At 45.5% G+C, this 16,260-nt stretch overlaps 2 protein-coding genes across 2 annotated transcripts; one reads left to right on the top strand and one right to left on the bottom strand.

Annotated features, from left to right (window-relative positions):
- The first annotated feature begins 1,171 nt into the window (after window positions 1–1,171).
- On the top strand, window positions 1,172–6,085 carry LOC309330934 (synaptic plasticity regulator PANTS). The gene is made up of 3 exons (XM_081842890.1): window positions 1,172–1,323; window positions 3,453–3,620; window positions 5,840–6,085. The coding sequence occupies exons 1-3, from the start codon at window positions 1,279–1,281 to the stop codon at window positions 5,963–5,965; spliced, it is 339 nt and encodes a 112-aa protein (XP_081699016.1). The 5' UTR covers window positions 1,172–1,278; the 3' UTR covers window positions 5,966–6,085.
- A 1,709-nt stretch (window positions 6,086–7,794) lies between these two features.
- On the bottom strand, window positions 7,795–14,721 carry MRPL40 (mitochondrial ribosomal protein L40). The gene is made up of 4 exons (XM_081842880.1): window positions 14,562–14,721; window positions 12,350–12,433; window positions 11,563–11,718; window positions 7,795–8,317 (listed from the first exon to the last, which is right to left on the bottom strand). The coding sequence occupies exons 1-4, from the start codon at window positions 14,630–14,632 to the stop codon at window positions 8,008–8,010; spliced, it is 621 nt and encodes a 206-aa protein (XP_081699006.1). The 5' UTR covers window positions 14,633–14,721; the 3' UTR covers window positions 7,795–8,007.
- Window positions 14,722–16,260: the final 1,539 nt, after the last annotated feature.

Genomic DNA, 16,260 nt, shown 5'->3' with positions numbered 1-16,260 from the left:
TAAGAAAAGCCCTGCTTAAACCAAAGGCCTATCTAGTCTGGCCTCCCGCCCTCACAGTGGCCAGCCAGATGCGCATGGGAAGTTTGTAAGCAGGACCTGAACGCAACAACACTCTCCCCTCCTGTGACTTCCAACAACTGATAATTCAGAAGACAGTGGAGCTAGAACCATAACCACCAGGGCTGGTAGCCATTGATCGTCTCATCCTTCATGAATGTTTCAGCATAAATAAGCAAAGCAAAGTTTCTACCTTCTGATGGCTGAAGAAATGGCCACACTGTACTGTTGTGCTTTCACATTGTGTAGTTAAATTGGGTCAGCAACCTTTTTCAGCCACCCCACCGTCCCTCAGACCATGTGGTGGGCCGGACTATATTTTGAAAGAAAATAAAATGAATGAATTCCTATGCCCCACAAATAACCTAGAGATGCATTTTAAATGTTGTTAGCCGCTCTGAGCCCGGCTTCGGCTGGGGAGGGCGGGATAGAAATAAAAATTTATTTTTTATTATTATTAAATAAAAGGATATATTTTACTCATGTAAAAACACGCTGATTCCCAGATCTCCAGCGGGCCGGATTGAGAAGGCGATTGGGCCACATCTGGTCCCCAGGCCTTAAAATTACCCCTGAGTTAAATTAAGTGCTTAGGCAATTACACCATTATGCCTAAGTTGCCATGTGGGGCCTTAGTGACACACTGTAAATTTGGTAGTACAGTGGGAAACCAGTGAATCCAAAAAAAGGACTCATTTAGGCTGCAATCCTGTCCTCAGCCACCTGAAGGTTCCATTCAACTCAATATTTACTTCTTAGTAGACTGTCAGGATAATATTTCATTGCGTTTTTCTAGGCAACGACCAAAAGAAGCCACTCTAACCAACTGAGCTCTCCAGACTGAGTTGATATTGCTGAAGAATAATATCGTTACTAAATAAGGAACAGGAGTCAAGCCTTTTTTTAAATAAAAAATGTCGTTTTGTTGTTCTCTGTTTTGCACAGGCGACAATTATTTCAAAAGCACTGGGTGGGTAGGGAAAGTGTTTATACCCCTTGCCCAATTATCCCCTAATCAGCCTTTCCCCGCCACTCTTAACCCCCCCCAATGGCGGAGCCTCAGCCAAACTGCCGCAAACGGGAGCCGGAAGTCGTCTCTAAGCGAACCGCTGGAGCTTTTACCTCTTTGACTTCGACTGCGTCTGGGCTCGCGGACGGTGGCGCGGCTGGGTCATTCCGTCACAAAGCCCCGCCTCTTTACGGAGAGGGAGGGAGGGAGGGATGGACGGAGCAGGGAGCAGCATGGCTGACAGCGATACCTGGAGGGTAAGCGGGGGGCGGGGGGGGGATAATGTGGGGCTCAGAATAGGAAAGCTGCTTTAAAAAGCCTTCGAGAGAGACAGTTGTGTGTAAGCCTTTTATAAAGGCCCCTCAAAAGACTGCTCTGTTGTGGCAGAAGGTGTGCAGGCAGCAGAATTCCTTGTGCCTAATGCAGGTATAGGAGTCGAATAGGTCCCTTATAGCGCCATCCGGATGTTTTGGGACTACAACTCCCATCATCCCTTGCTAGCTGGGAGGATGGGAGTTGTAGTTCAACAACAACAACTGGGGCTGAGAGCATTGTTTCTCCAGCTGCTTTTGGACTACAATTCCTATTATTATTATTATTATTATTATTATTATTATTATTATTATTATTCCCCACCCATCTGGCTGGATTTCCCCAGCCACTCTGGACGGCTTACAACATACAGTGGTACCTCAGGTTACAGACGCTTCAGGTTACACTTCAGGCTGATGCTGATGATGATTTAGTTGATGAACTATCGAGCACCTCGAAGCAATTTCACAATACAGTGGTACCTCGGGTTACATACGCTTCAGGTTACAGACTCCGCTAACCCAGAAATAGTGCTTCAGGTTAAGAACTTTGCTTCAGGATGAGAACAGAAATCGCATGGCGGCAGCATGGTGGCAGCGTGAGGCCCCATTAGCTAAAGTGGTATCTCAGGTTAAGAACAGTTTCAGGTTAAGTATGGACCTCCAGAACAAATTAAGCTCTTAACCCGAGTTACCACTGTATTTGAAAACATAATAAAAACAGCAATCCTTAAAAACTTAAAACTTAAAAACCACCAGAAGACCCTTGGCAGAGGACCTTAGTGTCTTGGCTGAATGATGGGGGTGGAGACGCTCCTTCAGGTATACTGGGCCGAGGCCGTTTTGGGCTTTAAATGTCAGCACCTGAATTGTGCCCAAAAATGTATTGGGAGTCAATGAAGATCCTTTAGGACCGGTGTTGTATGGTCTCAGCAGCCACTCCCAGTCACCAGTCTAGCTGCCGTATTCTGGATTAGTTGTTGTTTCCAGGTCACCTTCAAAGGACCCCCACATAGAGTGCATTGCAGCAGTCCAAGTGGAAGGTAACCAGAGTATGCATCACTCTGGTGTAACAGTCTGTGGGCAGGTAGGGTCTCAGCCTGCATACCAGATGGTGCGGGTAAACAACTGCTGTGGACACAGAATTGACCTGCACCTCCATGAACAACTGTGAGTCCAAAATGACTCCCAGGCTGCACACCTGGGCCTTCAGAGGCACAGTTCAGGACTAGGGTTCCGCCCCTTGTCCCCAAGAACAATATTTCTGTCTTGTCAGGAATCAGCCTCGGTCTGTTAGCTGCCATCCACCCACCAACCGCCTCCAGACACTCACACAGGACCTTCACTGCCTCCACTGGTTCTTATTTGAAGGAGAAGTAGAGTTGGGTATCATCCGCATACTGACAAACACCCAGCCTAAACCCCCTGTTTATCTCTCCCAGCAGCTTCATGTAGATGTTAAAAAGCATGGGGGAGAGGACAGAACCCTGAGGCACTTAGAGCCCAGGGGTCTAAGCACTCACCCCACCCCCCCAACACCACTTTCTGGACACAGCCCAGGAGGAAGGAGCGGGACCACTGTATAGCAGTGCCCCCAGCTCCCAACTCCTTCAGACTATCCATAAGGATGTCGTGATCAATGGTGTCAAAGCCACTGAGAGCTCCAGCAGGACCAGGGAACAGCTTTCACCTCAGTCTCTGGCCTGCCAGAGATCATCGACCATCGTGACCAAGGCAGTTTCAGTCCCATGGTGAGTCCTGAATCCCGATTGGAAGGGATCCAAATGGTCCGCATCCTCCAGGCATGTCTGGAGTTGTTCAACAACCATGTGCTCAATCACCTTGCCCAAGAATGGAAGATTTGAGACTGGGTGATAGTTGGCCATGATGGCTAGGTCCAAAGTTGTTTTTTTAAGAAGCGGTTTAATAACTGCCTCTTTCAGCAGTTCTGGGAAGGCACCTGGAACAGAAGAGCACTTTGCACTGCAACATTTTGATGCAGTTTCTATGGTCCTCTCTGTCTTGTAGACGAGTGTTGATTCCTTGCTTATACATTTTGTGTGTGTGTTTGGCAGCCCCCACGAGCCTGCAATGACTACTGGTCTGAATGGAAACATTGCAAGAGCATCCCAAATCTGTTCCATTACTACTATACCTACGGAGAGGCGCCTTCCTGCAAGCAGTGGAAGAGAGATTATGAGAACTGCAAAGCATGGGAGAAGACGAAAAGTTCAGAGGCTAAGGTATGCCAAGGGACAAGGCGCGGGTTTGCAGCAATGGAAAAATCCATTCATAGGAAGCTGCCTTTTACTGTGTCACCCATCAATGTACAGTGGTACCTCAGGTTACATACGCTTCAGGTTACATACTCCGCTAACCCAGAAATAGTGCTTCAGGTTAAGGACTTTGCTTCAGGTTGAGAACAGAAATCGTGCTCTGGCGGCGCGGCAGCAGCAGGAGGCCCCATTAGCTAAAGTGGTGCTTCAGGTTAAGAGCAGTTTCAGGTTAAGTACGGACCTCTGGAACGAATTAAGTACTTAACCCAAGGTACCACTGTATCTAGCTCAGACTAGTCTTCCGTAGGGTGGGCAGATGTCAGATGTGTCAGATCTATGTTGCTTTTCTTTACTGTAACTTCAGGATTGACCAACTAGAGCCAGGTGCAAATAACACACCGTCAAAACTAAATAACAGAGTAGCTCAAAACAGTGGTTTGCCTGCTGCTCTCAAACAATGGTTCAACTCAATCCCACACAGAGTAAGCAAAGAGAAATTGATGAGCATAGAGTGGGCGTATTTCTTAATGCCATTGGGTCTATTCTGAGTAGGACTGGCATTGGATGAAACCTATTGTGTGGTTCGTAACGATGGGGAGTACAAACTGGTTTTGCAATACAGGCAACCCCCGATTTGCACTGGGGTTGCATTTTGGGTCATTGCATGTGACAGTGTAGTGCAAACCCACCCCGTCCAGATTACGTCCTTTTCCGGCTCTGACCAGGCGTGCGCATGGCTGGAATGCGTGCAAAATGGCCGTTGTCTGTATGTCCTAACCTAAGCACAACAGAAATGCTAAATATATTTGGTTCACTGTATCCCGTGTTATCCATCCTCAGCATAGACTCATTGAAGTTTAACAGACATAATGAACTTGGATTAATTTCTGTGGTTGTACTGAAGTGAGTAGAACAGGTGCGATGAACTGTTGGTTCCCCAATGTTGCTGAACAACTCCCATCAGCCCCAGCAAGCATGGGCAGTGCCCAGGGATGATGGGAGTTGTAGTTCAACAAGATCAAAAGCTCACCCACACCTGCAGAACTAGCTGGATACAACCTTTATTTTCAATACCAGAACTACTTTGGCACACAAGCTCACATCTTGTTGCCCCCAAGTTTGCTTTATTGTAGCAGTATAATTTTTTTAACAACTATTATTGTTGTTTATTAGTTCCTTTAAAGGTAAAGGGTAAAGGGACCCCTGACCATTAGGTCCAGTCGTGACCCACTCTGGTTGTGGCACTCATCTCGCTTTATTGCCCAAGGGAGCCGGCGTACAGCTTCCGGTCATGTGGCCAGCATGACTAAGCCGCTTATGGCGAACCAGAGCAGTGCACGAAAACGCCGTTTACCTTCCTGCCGGAGTGGTACCTATTTATCTACTTGCACTTTGACGTGCTTTCGAACTGCTAGGTTGGCAGGAGCTGGGACCGAGCAACGGGAGCTCACCCCGTCACAGGGATCCGAACCGCCGACCTTCTGATTGGCAAGCCCTAGGCTCTGTGGTTTAACCCATAGCGCACCAAAGTACATCAACACTGATTGGCAGCTGCTCCCCACCGTTTCGCACAGGTGCTTTCCCCAAACCTTTACCTGGAGGTGCTAGGGATTGAACCTGGGACATTTTGCAGACACAGCTCCATCCTTCCCTTAATACTGAGGGACATAGAAAGCTGCCTTACACTGAGTCAGACCATGGGTCCATCAGTCTACTGTCTACACTGGCAGCAGCTCCAGTATTCCAGTCTTTCCCAGTCCTATATGGAGGTTGAAGCTGGGACCTTCTGCACCCAAAGCAGGTGTTCTATCAGTGAGCCATGTCCTACAAGATAGCTCAGTTGGTAGAGCATGAGACTCTTGATCTCAAGGTTATGGATTCAAGTCCCATTTTGGGCAAAGGTTTCCAGGGGGCTGGAGTAGACGATGCTTGTGGCCCCTTCAACTCTACGATTCTAAGATTGCAGACAAAGCTTTCTTTTACCAGCTGGGACCATTGGCCTGCCTGGGTCAGCAACGCCCACCCTGAGATGCCTATCCAGCTCTCCAGGATTTCACAGTTGTTTCAAGCCCTACCTGGAGACCCCAGTTTGCACCTGAGATCTTCTGTTCTGCATAGCATCTATGCTCACTGAGGGCATTGTATGAATAATAGTTATTATTATTGACGATTCTGTCTTTTTCCAGGACTCCCTATGCAAGAGCGAAAGAGAGCGGGTTATGGAGAAACAGAAGTATGCTCCGGTGTGGAACTTGAGGAAAGGTCCTCCCGTAAGCTGGTATCTGCCTCTGGATGAAGACAAACCCAAATGATGAGGCCCTGGAATACCAGGTGTTGGACTTCTGGGCGATGCCTTCTATGGAATCCTAACACTGTGCTGTATAGAAGAGTTCTCAGCCATAAACCCATGCTCACAGCAACCATATACTTCACGATAGTGGTGCTCGATATTTTTTTAAAAGTACAATCTGTTCTGAACTATTTAGTAAACAGTGTGTTAAAGAGATAATTTTGGGGAGATAACCCTGTTACAAGTCCCCATATTTGATAGTTAAGAGGTATATTGTCTCCAAACATGAAAGTACCATTTAACTGTCACAGCTAACAGGTTTTATTTAATGTTGTGAGCTGTCCTCTGGCACCCTGTTTTCCCTCGCGCAACAATGTTCTAAACAGTACCGTCAGAATATCACTGACTTTCAGGACAGAGCTACAATGGACACAATCCTGTAGGTTTGTACACAATGGGTGAAGGTGGTTTAGAAGTTCTTGTGTACAGTCAAAGCTTGGCTCCCAAACACCTCTGTTTTGGAACATTTTGGCTTCTGAACGCCGAAAACCCGGAAGTAACTGCTCCGGTTTTCGAACGATTTTTGGAAGCTGAATGGCTTCCGGGGAATTCTTTTATTTTCTCTCCATTGACTTTGCCAACCGTCCTTTGATCCTCGGTTGTTGAATGTTTTGGAAACTGAATGGTCTTCCGGAACGGATTACGTTCGGCAACCAAGGTTTGAATGTACAGTCATACCTCGGGTTGAAGTAGCTTTGGGATAAGTATTTTCGGGTTGCATGCTGCGGCAACCCGGAAGTAACAGAGCGCATTACTTCCGGGTTTCATCGCTCGTGCATGTGCCGACGGTCAAAATGACATCACGCACATGCGCGGAAGCAGCGAATCGCGACCCGCGCACACGCGTGGACACGGGTTGCATTCGCTTCTGGATGCGAACGGGGCTCTGGAACGGATCCTGTTTGCATTCAGAGGTACCACTGTACTACAAATGCAGCACGTACGTTCTGAATATGTGATAAAGCCGGGGCTGCTAACCTGGTGCTGTGGGACCTGGGGAAGACCTTTGTTTGGCACCCTGACATGAGCCGCAGACTCGTGAGTTTTCATTTTTTAAAAGATCTCTAGCCTTCCTATGAAGCAAAATGTGCAGAAATCCTTCCAAGGGATTTTTGTGAAATGAGGGAGCCTGGTTGTTCCTTCCTGTGTTTTTAGACAATGAGTGGTCAGAGCTGTGATTGGTGCGTGAGTTGTTTGGACCCCAAGTGATAGGAATCCCAAGGCCCTAAGGAGCTGCTGTTTCCCTCTCACCCTTAATGTGCTGTTGCAGCTTATTTTCTACATAACATACAAGAGGTTGGTTAAGCCTCTTCTCATAGGAAATATGATTATGGTGAAAGCTTCACCAATATATGCCGACCATGTGTTATGCCACCCTCCCGTGGCAGCTGTTTGGGGACTGGTGTCCCCAGAACACACTCAAAATTCAAAAAGGTTGGTAACCCCATGGGATGTACAATCTTCTGACCTCTCCATCTTTACAATTCCCAGAGTCCTTGTTGTGGGGTGCGGCTCTACTCACTAGGGCTCGAGAGGGGTTGCTATGAGAAGCAGGAAAGAACCCTTCCCTCCCCCTCCTCGCATAGCTTTACTTAGAATGTAGACCCAATAACATATCCTAGCTGAACACATTCTGTCCAATCTGGTGCTCAGAGGAAAGGTGGCTAAGCAATCAATTTCCATCAGCCCCAAACAGCATAAGCAACAGTGAGGAACGGTGAGAGTTGTACTCCACACAACAGCTGGCAGACCAGAGGTTGGCTACTAATCAGGAAAAAATGGCGAAAAAAATCATCATAAAAATGTTGTTTATGTCACATATTCTTTGCACAAAGAGAGAAGGATAGTGGATGTCTAGAATGTACCCTATTCTAAAAGGGAGGCTTGCTCTTGTGTTCTGTTCATTTCTGGTAATTCAGAAGTAATGAATGACCACACATTGTTCACGCTACTGTGTTTTGCATTTGCTGAATCTTCCAGTAGTTCCTTGGCAACGTTTCCGAATCACTGTGTATATACTTTGGTGACGTCGACACATTTTCCTTCGGGAGCCTCATACTTAGGCAGCGGCGGTGAGTGCATAAGCTCCTGCCTCTCAAAACGGAACAGACCATCGTCTCGCTGAATTGCTGCCTCGTACAGTTCCTCCGATTCAAGGCGCAGTTCTTTTAACGCTGCCTCCTGGGCATCCACAAGGGATTTGATTATACCTTTCTCTGCCTCATGCTGCTTTTGCTTGTAAAATGACCACTTCTTCATAAGCAGAGCTCGCCTTTCGCTTTCCTCGGGGGAGAGCGGAGGGGTGTCTCGCACCCTAAAAGAGAAAAACAAAACACAATTTCCAATTAAACTTTTAATTGCACTAGCCATAGGCCACGGCATCATTCAGAAGGAGAACAAAAGAAAAAAAGAACAACAATAACCATAAAAATTGTCGGGCACAGACATACAATTAAACCACGGTCACGGCTACTAAAATTATTTGTTGCATTAAATAGAATAGAATAGCAGAAGATTCTCAGGTAACATGTCCCAAATTAAATATCCAAATCCCCTTTGTAGTTGACCGCTATTTTGTCTAGTTCCTTCCTAAAAAACAAAACACAGTTACATACTTGGGGCCAACCAGTTGGAAGATTATTTTTACAAGACCTGCACAGGTTCCTGAGCTGTTAATCCTTGTTTCAGAAGGTGAAACTACGAGAGCTAAAATTTCTTAAGCCACACTGACATTGAATCTCTGGAAAAGAAGCAATTTTAGAAGTGTGCCTCTGTGGTTACAAGGTCCATTGTGCCACATTGCAGCACTGGGTTCTTGACTTTATTGTGAAATACTTCTGTTACATTAAAGCTGAGCAACATCAGCGTCTAATAATAATTCCTTTGCCTTAACAAATACCCTTTGGCTGATCAGTGTAATTTGGGGGCATCAACTATCTTTAAGTTACTTAAACCACACAGAACTGTAATCCTGAAGCAAGGGAACCCATATCACGAACAAGGAATTTGTACTTGCTTTGCATACAGATGTTTCCCATTTCAATCCCAGACATCTCCATATAGGGCAGGGAAAGATGCGAAGTGAGCTGTTACCAGTAAGCAGAGACAATTCTCAGCTACAGTGGTGCCTCGCAAGATGAAATTAATCCGTTCCGCGAGTCTCTTCGTCTTGCGGTTTTTTCGTCTTGGGAAGCACGGCTATTAGCGGCTTAGCAGCTATTAACGGCTTAGCGGCTTAGCGGCTATTAACGGCTTAGCGGCTGTCGAGTTGCAATCATTTTCCCACAAGCGGCTTTATGAAAAAGGAAGCAAACTCGCAAGACGTTTCGTCTTGCGAAGCAAGCCCATAGGGAAATTCGTCTTGCGAAGCACCTCAAAAAACGGAAAACTCTTTCGTCTAGCGAGTTTTTCGTCTTGCGGGGCACCACTGTAGATGGACCAAGGGACAGGCAGCATGCTATATTCACTATATTTTGTCTTCACATGAAAATAGCTACTGATTGCTGAAACTTCGAGTGCTATTTAATATCCAATCCACTCCTTGAACATGTCAGTGAATCAGAAGTTGAACTTAACTCGGATACAATAGTCTCAGGCTAGCACTGGCTTCCTTTGGACAACCATATCCCATATTATGAAGTACAGTAGTACCTTGGTTTACGAACTTAATCTGTTCCGGAAGTCCGTTCTTAAACCAAAACCGTTCTTAAACCAAGGCGCGCTTTCCTTAACGAGGCCTCCCGCCGCCGGTGCCCTTCCACCATTCGGATTCCGTTCTTGGACCAAGGTGATGTTCTCAAACCAAGACACTATTTCCAGTTTTGCAAAGTTTGTAAACCAAATCGTTCTTAAACCGGACTGTTCTTAAACCAAGGTACCACTGTACAAGTCTTTTACTTATGCATACAACCCCTTCTTCTCCTTCCTGGGCAACAGAGCTCAATGAAATAAAGAAATTTCCAATTACTCGTGGTTTCCTTTTTTGTCTGAACTAGGAAAATAGGTTTACCAGCTTCAGAACAAGCCACGATCTTAAACCTCCTTCAAAGTGTGATTTAAAATTCTGGCTTGGTCCAAGGCTAATAACCACCTATGTCCCTGGTCTGGATGAAATGGGAATCACAGAGTTGTAGAGTTGGAAGGGACCCCAAGGGTCATCTAGTCCAACCCCCTGCAATGCAGGAATCTCAACTAATGCATCCATGAAGGATGGCCAGCCATCCTCTCCTTAAAACCTCCAAGGAAGGAAAGTTCACCAGTTCTCATGAGAATCTGTTCCACTATAGAACAGCTCTTATCGTCAGAAAGTTCCTCCTGATGTTTAATCAGAATCTCCTTTCTTGTCACTTGAAGTAGTTGTTTTGGGTCCTACCTCTGGAGCAGGAGAAAATAAGCTTGCTCCAGTGGGGCTGCCCTTGAGACTGACCCAGAAACTCCAGCGGGTGCAGAATGACGCAGCGAGACTCCTTACGGGGTCTTCGCTGCGAGATCACATTCATCCGGTGCCATACCAGCTGCACTGGCTCCCGGTGGGGTACAGGATCAGGTTTAAGGTGCTGGTTTTAACCTTCAAAGCCCTATATGGCCTAGGACCCTCGTACCTACGGGACCGCCTCTCCTGGTATGCCCCACAGAGGAACTTACGGTCTTCAAATAAAAACATCTTGAAGGTCCCAGGCCACAGAGAGGTTAGGCTGGCCTCAACTAGAGCCAGGGCTTTTTCAGCTGCGGCTCCAACCTGGTGGAATGCTCTGTCACAAGAGACAAGGGCCCTGCAGGACTTGACATCTTTCCACAGGGCCTGCAAGACAGAGCTGTTCCACCAGGCCTTTGGTCAGGGCGCAGCCTGACTCCCTCCTTTGGCAATCTTTACAAAACTTTAGTTTATGGTTGCCATCAATTTTGATTTTAATTAATTTTTATAATGTTTTTATAATGTTGCACTGTTTTAGTGTTGTTAGCCGCCCTGAGCCCGGCTTCGGCCGGGGAGGGCAGGATATAAATAAAATTTATTATTATTATTATTATTCTATGTGACAGCCCTTCAGATATTTAAAGACAGCTATCATATCTTCTCTCAGTCGATATTCCAGGCTAAACATATCCAATTGCCTCAACTGTTAAATGCTTGATTTCCAGACCCCTGATAATCTTGGTTGCCGCCCCCTGCACATATTTCAGCTTGTCAATATCCTTCTTAAATTGTGACGCCCAGAACTGGACACAGAAACAATGGTTAGTCGGATACCACTGCCTTTCACTGAGACATACCCCATAAAGGGTGTATCATGCAAACGGATGAGAGAAAGGTTTGTATATGCTAGGAAAATACATCACTTATTAAATTGAAATATGATTGCACAAATGCAGCAAATGTATAAACTATCCCCTCTCTCAAACATGCACACAACTGAATTTTTTCACACAACTAAATCAGATTAATACTGCTACTCCAGAATCACTTCCCTTAGAGAGAACAAAATACTGAAAAATCTGCTTTGCAAACCGTGCAAAATATATTGTGGCCACACTGTATGCATGGGAATGCGTGAAAATTACCTTTTTTCATCTAGAAATCTGAACGGTGTTATAAAGTCTTCAATAGGAATTAGTTCTTGAGGGGCTTTTTGTAATTTTTTTATTTTCTTCCTCAACCGGTCTCTTATGGCTATATCTCTCTTTTGATCCACCTTCTTCTTCTTCCTTGGTTCTGCTCTAATGGAGACAGAGAAACACTTTAAAGAGTTCTTATCGGCAATTATAGGCATGCAATATTATCACTCAGGCCGACTATATGCTACATTCCAACAATGCCTCTGAACAATTACCTTGATGGTATCAAAAACAGGCTGGACAGAAAACATTTCAAACTATACGTTATACTGCAGGATTGGTGAGCTTGTATCCTTCCAGACATTGGACTACAAATCCCATCATCTCTGCCCACTGGCCATGTTGGATGGTAGTCGGAGTCCAGCTACATCTGGAGAGGCAACAGGTTCCCCTTCCCTGTTTTATTGGATCATCCATGAAATACACAGAACTCTTCTTAAATGAACAATGCTACATATGTTTATTTGAAAATAAGTCTTGCTGTATTCAGCGGGGTTGACTCCCAGGTAAATTTGACTAAAATTTTTGCCTTGGAAACCCCCTGCAATGTAGGAATCTATTTGCCCAACATGGAGCTCAAACCCACAACCCTGAGATTGTCTGACTAGGACCAGGGAGACCTGGATTCGGTTCCCCACTCAGCTACAAAGCTCACTGGTGACCTTGGGCCAGTCACACTCACTCTCACAGGCTTGTTGTGTACCTATAAGATCGAAGCTGACTTGGGTTTTACCTCATAGGCAATGCTGCCCTCAGTCCAAGAAGTGAAGACTGCCAGTGGTTCGCTCGACCTTGGACATTCCAGATTAGCTGAGAACTAAGAAATAAGCAATATTTCATTCATTCCAATATTTATATAGCAGGCAATAGCAAAGATTACAGGCATCACCCAACACCCCATTTAAATCTAGCTCAACGTCCTCTATGCCATCTTTGTGCCCCTGGTGCCCCAATTGTGGGCAACTTCCAGTGACAAACCCAACTGCAAACCCTTCTTCACTTCTGTGATGGTTATTTCTTCTACTCCTGTTTGCAAATGTTTCAAACCAACTTACTGAAGCTAAGGCATAAAGGATTGTGGATTGGGCCCATCATGTTTTTTTTCCATTTTTTGTGTGGCATAGCCACTGCGGGCTGGACCAAGCAGTGGTGTCTCACCATTTGCCCAGTGCACAGCAATGTCACAGGAGCAACCTGAGTATTTGAAACTGCCAATAGGTAGCAACTTGGGGCCACAAGGGTCATCAAGTCCAAGCCCCTGCAATACAGAAAATAGGGACGCAGATGGCGCTGTGGTCTAAATCACTGAGGCTCTTGGGCTTGCCGATCAGAAGGTTGGTGGTTCGAATCCCAGTGACGGGGTGAGCTCTCATTGGTCTGTTGCAGCTCCTGCCAACCTAGAAGTTCGAAAGCACACCAGTGCAAGTAGATAAATAGGTACCACTGTGGCAGGAAGGTAAACAGTGTTTCCATGCACTCTGGTTTCCTTCACAGTGTCCCGTTGCGCCAGAAGCGGTTTAGTCATGCTGGGCACATGACCCAGAAAAGCTAACTGCGGACAAACGCCGGCTCCCTCAGCCTGAAGCATGATGAGTGCCGCAACCCCACAGTCGTCTTTGACCGGACCTAACCATCCAGGGGTCCTTTACCTTTACCTTAATGTAGAAATATTTAGCCTAACATGGGGCTTGAACCCTCAACCCTGAGATCAAGAGCCTCATGCTCTACTGACTGTACTATCCCAGCCTGAATGATTCAGACAAAAATCTAAATCTTTTTTTTAAAACCCCCACCCTGTTTTAAAAATGCACCTCCATGCCCCAGTGCAGTCTATCCTGCTTGAATGGCAAACCGCAGGCCATGGCTACTAATTTTCTTGCAAGGTCAATTTTGGAAAGAGGACGCTGGTCTACACGGATTCTTGGCCTGATATTAGCAGGCACGCCTTTTATGTATCTGGATACACATGAGGAAACGTTTTCCTTTTGATGGGTGATGGATGGATCAGCCCTCCCACCCTGTCTCCCATCCAGTGCAGGATTTAGGTATAAGCTAAACAAACTATAGCTTACAGCCCCCCTCTCTTGGTGGCCCCCAAAAAAATTAAAGGGGGGAAAAACCTGGATGAACATTTTCAAAACATAACATAAAAAAACAAATAAAATAAAACCTACATACAGCAACAGTGTTTTGTGTTATGTAGACTTCTATGATGTAAGTCAGGCTTCCTCAAACTCGGCCCTCCAGATGTTTTTGGCCTACAACTCCCATGATCCCTAGCTAGCAGGACCAATGGTCAGGGATGCTGGGAACTGTAGTCTCAAAACATTTGGAGGGCCGAGTCTGAGGAAGCCTGATGTAAGTAATGGGCCCCAATCATTTTAAGTTAGAGCTGAATAATCATTTCACTATTCATATACTTCTTCTTAATTGTATTTCACTATTAATATACTAGGGACGCGGGTGGCGCTGTGGGTTAAACCACAGAGCCTAGGACTTGCTGATCAGAAGGTCGGCGCTACAGGATGAGCTTCTGTTGCCTGGTCCCTGCTCCTGCCAACTTAGCAGTTCGAAAGCACGTCAAAGTGCAAGTAGATAAATAAGTACGACTCCGGCGGGAAGGTAAACGGCGTTTCCATGCGCTGCTCTGGTTCGCCAGAAGCGGCTTAGTCCTGCTGGCCACATGACCCGGAAGCTATACGCCGGCTCCCTTGGCCAATAAAGCGAGATGAGCGCCGCAACCCCAGAGTCAGTCACGACTGGACCTAATGGTCAGGGGTCCCTTTACCTTTACCTATTAATATACTTCTTAGTTGTATTTCAGTTCAACAATTACTTTGATAATATACATATTTTGTTATGTGCAAATGGCTTTAGACACCTAATAGGTCTATCAATTACCATATAGCATATATTCAACACAAAAAAACTACCCTGCCCCCTACCTAAGTAAAGAGCTTCCTGCCCCGCTGCGAAGGAGGCTCAGCGCCCCAGAAGCGACAACCTGGCCCAACATTCCTCTCCTCCGCTCTTCACCGCAGCGAACCTTCCCAAGTGCAGCAGTGCACCAGGTCTCTCCGTTCCGGAAGGGGGACACTTCCGGCGTTGCACAACGGTCCTGCCGCCATTGAGGTCCTCCCCACTCAGGAGCCCTGGCACAAAGGTTCCGGGGGGGAACCGACTCGGTTGGGAGTTGTTTTCCCGTTAATAAAAGAGTTTTATCTCTACAGGTTGTCTTCCATTCTTTTATTGGCTGTCCCAGAGTTTTGGGGAATTCAGGTTACTGTATATTAATCTAGGGAACAGTAGAAACCCAATGCTCCAATTCTTTAGCTGTTGTTATTGTATATATTTATTTACTTTGAAGAATCATAACTAGGTACAGGTTAATTAAAAAACGTCTTCAGCAGTACAGATATTTGCCATTTTTAAAAAGGCGGTTGCAAAGGTTGGTGAGTGCAATGGAATGGAAAAGTAACAATGGAACGAAAAAGGCTGTTTGCCACTGACCCCCCTCCAAAATAATGATTTTAAAATGTTAGCAAGCGGCGCACAGGGCCTCCTCCATAATAACACTTCAGCAAAACTCAATTACAGTAGGAGACAAGATAAATAAGACCAGGAAAACTGCTTACATGGCAAGATATAAGAGGATAAGATCATCACAAGTAAGCACAATGTACGTGTTGGGAATGCATGAGTAATACAGATGTTATGTATTCCTGATTTTTACATAGTATGAGGAAGGATGTTGTGGATTGTCTTCCTTATAATTAATATATATAAACAAGCTCCAATTTTAAGTTAATTTGTCTGTCTTTGATGTATCATGTAAAACGCGTGATTTGGGGGTTAGTGACTAGTTTCTCTATAAATGCAATCTGCCACACTTTGTGGTACCAGTTCTAAGCACAGTAACTGTCTGTTGGTGCGGTCCTATCCATATCCACCCAGAAGTTAAAACCCCACTGACTTGGTGGGACTTACTCCTGTGCAGTCTAAATCAATTCCCTTTAAATACTTTTAAGAAAGGTCTGTAATCCTATTTTTAATAGGACAATTTCATGTAACGTAAACCGAAAAAATGCAATCTACAGTTTTCAATGGGATTAGCTGCCTGGAAAGTCTATATAAGGATTGTAGTCAGTTCATTATATGTTGTAGTCGACTTAGTAAATCTGCATTCCTTTGCATATGAGGGGGAACAATATTTGTTGCACATGGGAAAGTAACAGTTCTAGAGCAGAGAGGAGGAACCAACGTGATCGGATTACGACTTTCATCAGGCACAGTCAGCATGCCCAATGGCCAGGGATGATGGGAGTTGTGAGTCCAATAACAGCTGGAGGAAGTCACATAGCTGTGTTGGCCTGGAAGGGTAACATTTCTTGTTATATTCAATGCAACACTGTTGAAGTCACTTAATAGTATTCTTGTTCCGCTCAAGAATGTTTTGTGCTGGAATAACATTGTTGCACAAGAGAACGCATAAGGTCGCTGGTAACTTCGTTGCACAATAGATTGGGCAATCTCTTGCATGAGATTCCTCCGTTGCGCAACATTTTGAATCTCTTTGATAAGGAGATGGGCCAGGCTCAGACCAGTGTTTAACAATGTGTTCATAATGTATGATATCTGGAAGTA

This window comes from Podarcis erhardii (assembly GCF_964252035.2).
Source record: "Podarcis erhardii genome assembly, chromosome: 15".
NCBI classification, from domain to species: Eukaryota; Metazoa; Chordata; class Lepidosauria; order Squamata; family Lacertidae; genus Podarcis; species Podarcis erhardii.
This window is presented reverse-complemented; position numbering and strand designations above follow the sequence as displayed.